Source organism: Hippoglossus hippoglossus, chromosome 23 (assembly GCF_009819705.1).
Source record: "Hippoglossus hippoglossus isolate fHipHip1 chromosome 23, fHipHip1.pri, whole genome shotgun sequence".
In the NCBI taxonomy this organism is placed as follows: Eukaryota; Metazoa; Chordata; class Actinopteri; order Pleuronectiformes; family Pleuronectidae; genus Hippoglossus; species Hippoglossus hippoglossus.
The window spans coordinates 5,796,401-5,801,492 of NC_047173.1; the positions used below are offsets into that span (position 1 = coordinate 5,796,401).

At 44.7% G+C, this 5,092-nt stretch overlaps 1 protein-coding gene across 2 annotated transcripts; it reads left to right on the forward strand.

The window, feature by feature from the left end:
- The first annotated feature begins 950 nt into the window (after nucleotides 1-950).
- phlda1 (pleckstrin homology-like domain, family A, member 1) lies at nucleotides 951-4,176 on the forward strand. 2 transcript variants are annotated; one of them, XR_004613051.1, is made up of 3 exons: nucleotides 951-1,595; nucleotides 3,211-3,899; nucleotides 3,934-4,176. XR_004613051.1 is itself a non-coding variant. In XM_034578012.1 (1 exon), the coding sequence occupies exon 1, from the start codon at nucleotides 1,095-1,097 to the stop codon at nucleotides 1,554-1,556; it is 462 nt and encodes a 153-aa protein (XP_034433903.1). In that variant the 5' UTR covers nucleotides 953-1,094; the 3' UTR covers nucleotides 1,557-2,433. The 2 variants fall into 2 exon arrangements, 1 of the variants encoding a protein (XP_034433903.1); XM_034578012.1 differs by lacking the exons at nucleotides 3,211-3,899; nucleotides 3,934-4,176 and having other exon boundaries at nucleotides 953-2,433.
- Nucleotides 4,177-5,092: the final 916 nt, after the last annotated feature.

Here is a 5,092-nt window from a genome sequence, read left to right on the forward strand (position 1 = left end):
CGTGTTGACTTGTTTTTGTTCCTCCATCAAGGTGATTTGAGCAAGTGCTTTCATGGAAAGCCTTTCGCCAGCAGAGGGAGCCATTGCTGTGAGATGGATCAACAGTGACACTTAATGGAAAAAAAGGGTTGAGTGGTTCACAATTGAATTAAATATGACCACGTTAAATACATAAAATACCACCCAAACAGAAGAGAGCCCTTTGATATGCTGATGTAGATTTGACCAGAACATGAAACTTCAAAACGTCTTCAGAACACTGGTTACAAATGGTTTTACACTTTTACACACGTTCAGACTTTGACTTAAATTCAAATGTCATTACATTCAGGCTGTAGTCAATATATTAAACAATAAAATAAAGTGTTAACTGATTTTGCACGTTCTCTTTTCTTTAAGGGGAAAAGCCAAAGCAGCCAAACAGTGAAAATACGTTTAGACCTGAGGACTTTATGCGTGAATATACATAAAATGTATCTGTGTATATATGCACGTCAGTATGTGTTTGCGTGTGCATATATATTGATCAATAAAATGTATGTGCATACAGATATGGTATGGGTACAAATGTATGTCTGTGTAAATATATATACATGTGTGGGGATGGTTATGTATGCATATATACGTGTGTGCATATAAATAGATTAAATGCATGCTTTGCTTGTGCATATGTGTATATATGAATAGTTATATATGTACATACATCAAATATGTGTGTGTGTGTGTGTATCACCTGCAAAAGTGCAGATGGTTGTCAAAGTGTCAGTTGTGTGTCCTCCCTGATGTATCTCCATCTCTCTCATAATGTCCCATTATCATGAACCTGATTTCAAACTGTGCAGCTCCCAGTGAGGAGTTGCTTGTCCTGGTGAAATCCCGGTTGTTCTCAGCTGTTTCCATCGTGTGTGGAGCTGGTGTCACTCAGGGGGGCGGTGCACCACCCCCGCCCCCTCACACACTGTGACCAGCAGCCAGGCTCAGTCACTCCAGCCCGCTCCACCACACACTCCGGCACCGCAGTCCCAGCAGCATCTCATGCCTCCACCTCTCCTCCATCTGCGCGTCCGTCCGTCGGTGCAGTGAAGCGGGACAAGATGCTGGAGAACGGCATGAAGGTGTTCAAGGAGGGTCTCCTGGAGAAGCGGAGCGACGGGCTGCTGCAGCTCTGGAAGAAGAAGCACTGCGTCCTGACCGAGGACGGCGTGCTGCTGCTGCCGCCCAAGCAGCACGACCACCCGCAGCACCACCAGCCGCACCACGGCGGCGGGGACACGGGCAAAGTCAAAGAGCTGCACTTCGCCAGCATGAAGACGGTGGACTGCGTGGAGCGCAAGGGCAAGTACGTCTACTTCACCGTGGTCATGATGGAGGGCAAGGAGATCGACTTCAGGTGCCCGCAGGACGAGGGCTGGAACGCGGAGATCACCCTGCAGATGGTCCAGTACAAGAACCGCCAGGCGATCCTGGCCGTCAAGTCCACCCGGCAGAAGCAGCAGCTGCTCGTCGTGCAGATGCCCGGACAGAAGACGGTCCGGGGCACGCCGAACGTGGCGTGACCTGCGGCGAGTCCCGCGGACACTGGTGCGCCATTATCGGTAAGACGCCTTGGGAGAAGGAGAGGAGGGGACCCCCAGGTCCGGGGAGCAGCTGGGGGTCTCCTTTACAAATCCAGGATGCGTTTTTTCCCATTTGGTTCTATTCCCTGGATACTTATACCATCTGGTGCCATCGTAGGTTGACAGTCCTCCCGCACAGATCCAACCCTGAACGAACATTCTTCCACAAGGGAAAATACTCAAAACTGTGGATTTTATTTTTTGCGTAAAGAAAAGTTTGTAAGTGGCTGCTGTAGACGTCCTCTCATACATGGAGGTGAAACCCCACTCAGAAAAATGTGGTGGAGCACGTCTGATATTTCATACACAGAGTTCATATTTATCCAAAACATGATTTTACGCGCGGCGATCCATAGATTGAATTACGCACGTCGCCTGATTATTTCCACCAGTGTCGCATAGGTTATGTGTTGTTAGAATTACACTGAGCCAACGTGGGTGAATCAATGATGTTATATGTTTTAAATCTACAGTGTTAAAGCTCAGTATTTGAAAGTATGTGCTGATGACTCCAAATTACGCATAGAGACGCACAGATTGCGCGTAAAAAAAAATCAAAGGCGGTCAGGAGAATCCCTAACTCACATTACGCACACGCACGCGCACGCTCTCCAACCTGTTCTGAAGTGTGACAGCGGAGCCAAGTGTTTGCAGCTTCACACGCTCAAGCAGCTCAGGTCACTTTCTCAGTCCTGGCTCCGGTTGTATGTGGTGAAATGAGCCGCTCTCTCACACACGTGGCTCTCTGAGGCACATGGGGATTGTTGTCACAAGGTGGTTTCAACCCAGAGGAAGATGAATGGACCAAACATTCCTGCAACTGATTCACCATCCTCTCGTTCTTTAGTCATGGTAATAAACAATAGGTGCAGGCAAGTGTCACATCCTGTCCGAGGCTTTGAATTGAAGGGAGACACTGTAAGAGCCTGTGTTTTTAGGTTATCTTTACAAAAAAAAACTTCTTGATCAAAACCTATTTTAGTAAAGAAAAAGAAGAAAGTAATATCAAAGTTAAGTGAATCCCTCAGGATTAGTTGGGTTGTAGCACTGAGGTCAGGTAATTGGCATTTTAATTCTTCTCAGGAAGAAAATAGATAAAATGAATACAGGCTTTTAATATATTTTCCCCAGCTGGATTTTGTCCCTGTGTAGAGAAGTGTTTGTCATAGGGTTTGAGAAATATCCATCATCCATCCACTATTCATCCCACTTATCCTTTGGGGGTTGTCAGGGGGACTGGAGGCAATTACAGAAATAAATAGCTGAATGAATAATTCAAACATTTTAAAGACTTGTATTTTTGGCATCCGACCAGTCCACGGTGTCCTCTGCCTCTTGCCCAATTGTCTCCATCTCCCCTGCGACTCTCAAAAAACCAGATGTTTAGATTATGGATACCGGCGACTGAGCAGCAAATTGAGGCACAGTAGCATTTCTACATCGCCACTGTGAGTTGGCGTCCAATCGTTAGTTCCTGACTGTTCGAAATACGCAACCTTTTGTTAAGTCCATGTTTCAAGACTTTAAAGATTTCCTTTGGCTCCCGCGTCGGGTGTCACCAGTCTGCAGTCTGTCTAATTGAATGCATCCGCAGGTTAATTGGACGCTGAGCCGGAGGATGAATATTGACCCGGGCTGCATCTCCCCCCTGCTCCACTCTCCAGGAGAACCCCTCTTCCATGTAGTGGTTTCCCAAGAGCAGAGCCCCCGTCCCCCTTTTCCACCCAGAGACTTCTTTCACAAAAGACTGATGGACAAAAAGCATGTGAGAAAACAACTGTATTCTACCGTGCAATGGGTTTATCCCTTTATTTATTAGTTGTGTATATATATATCTTTTCTATAAAATGTTATGTATGTTCAGTGTGGTTGTTGCTGGAGTGGAACAGGAAATACTCGCTCGGAGGTTCACGGCCTACAAGTCACTCAAAAGTCCACTGGGAAGAAGCTTTCATACGTAGTTAGGGTGGTCGCTGTACGTTAGTCGGATCACCTCATGGTTGGTAAAAATTGTCCATGCTTTCATTTTTTAACTGAACCAAAGAATCATTTCATTACGTTACATCTCTCTTGTGCAGTTGTACACCTTAGAATATATACGAAAGTAAAATACTATGGATTCTGTATATGATGAGATACCTGCTCGACCGATACATAATTTGTGTTAAGTGCTTGGTTTATTAATCGCTACGTCGTGTACATCAGTTATTTTCCAACATTTTATTTGGCTGCATTCATGGGTACAAAATCTGTGTCTTGTTTTCTTGTGAGTCTTAAATCAGAGTGAGATACGAGCTTATCACAGAGAAGAGTTAAGCAGGAGTCAGTAAAATGAGCAGTGGAGCTTTCTTTGTATTGACAGTTTTAAGGAGCTACTGGTTGCATTAAGGCCGAGTGGATGGGGTCAAATAAGAAGTTCTGCTGGGAGGTAACATCAGACTGAAGCTAAAAAAAAATGGAAACTAAAACATTTCAAGGTTGACAAATGAGGAACTCCAAATTTTTGAATTTGTGTCAATTTAGAGCAAAACAGGAGTAGTTATCATAGCTTATTAGCTAGTTTGATGATGGTAGCTATATGTCAACTATCTGTTAAAATGTACGGATACATTTTGTCGTTGCACTTCTGGTTGTGACAGTGCCTATAGCGGAGCTTTATACCACTGTCACATGATCACAGCCCATCTATCCCACAAAGGTTTCTCACCGAGGGCACACACTAAACTCTCTTGTCGACCTTAAAGGGAAATTCTGGTATTTTTCAACCTGAGCCCTAATGCTGCGTTCCCTTATACCTCGTATCTCGGAATTGCCGACCCCTGATTGGAATTTCGACTCATAATGTCGAAGGAATCTCACCACCCCCAACTGTAAAATCCAAGATAGCCTCTCCGCGTATCAACAATCGTGACAGCTGCAGTTTTTACTGTTTACTAGCACTTGTCATTAAATGTGTCATACACATTGTACTGTCCAATTACTGTCTGTGGACGTGTTACTACGGTGCTAGTATGTGTGAAATGTAGCATAATGCGTTATTACGAACTGGTTTTGCTAACAATGGCTAGCTGACTAACCTAAACATTGTTCCTGGGCAACTAGAGCGTTATCAACTCGGGTTATTCATGTGTGATGTCATTCCGAGGGACGAGCTCCGAGGTGTAATGGAACGTAGCATTTGTTTATATATGTGAGTGGGTAAATACATTTGCAAAAAACCTTTGCCATCGGTCCAGTAGATTGCCTCCTGTGGCAGCCATGACACGACGGCAGTGGCTACAATGAGGCTACAATGTAATCCTATGGGGCAACTACAACAGTTGGGCTAAAAGGGCTAAAAGTGCACTAAAGGTTTTTTCACCGTGTCAAGGCTGCCTGTGTTTTGGATCCAAAATGGCTAGCTAATATAGTCAAAAGGGAATGACGGCTAAAATCATTGTGAGGAATTATGTTCTCCAATAGATACAATAAACATT

Excerpts from the sequence above, each read along its gene's own strand:
- phlda1 (XM_034578012.1), top strand. The coding sequence starts at position 1,095 with ATGCTGGAGAACGGCATGAAGGTGTTCAAGGAGGGTCTCCTGGAGAAG.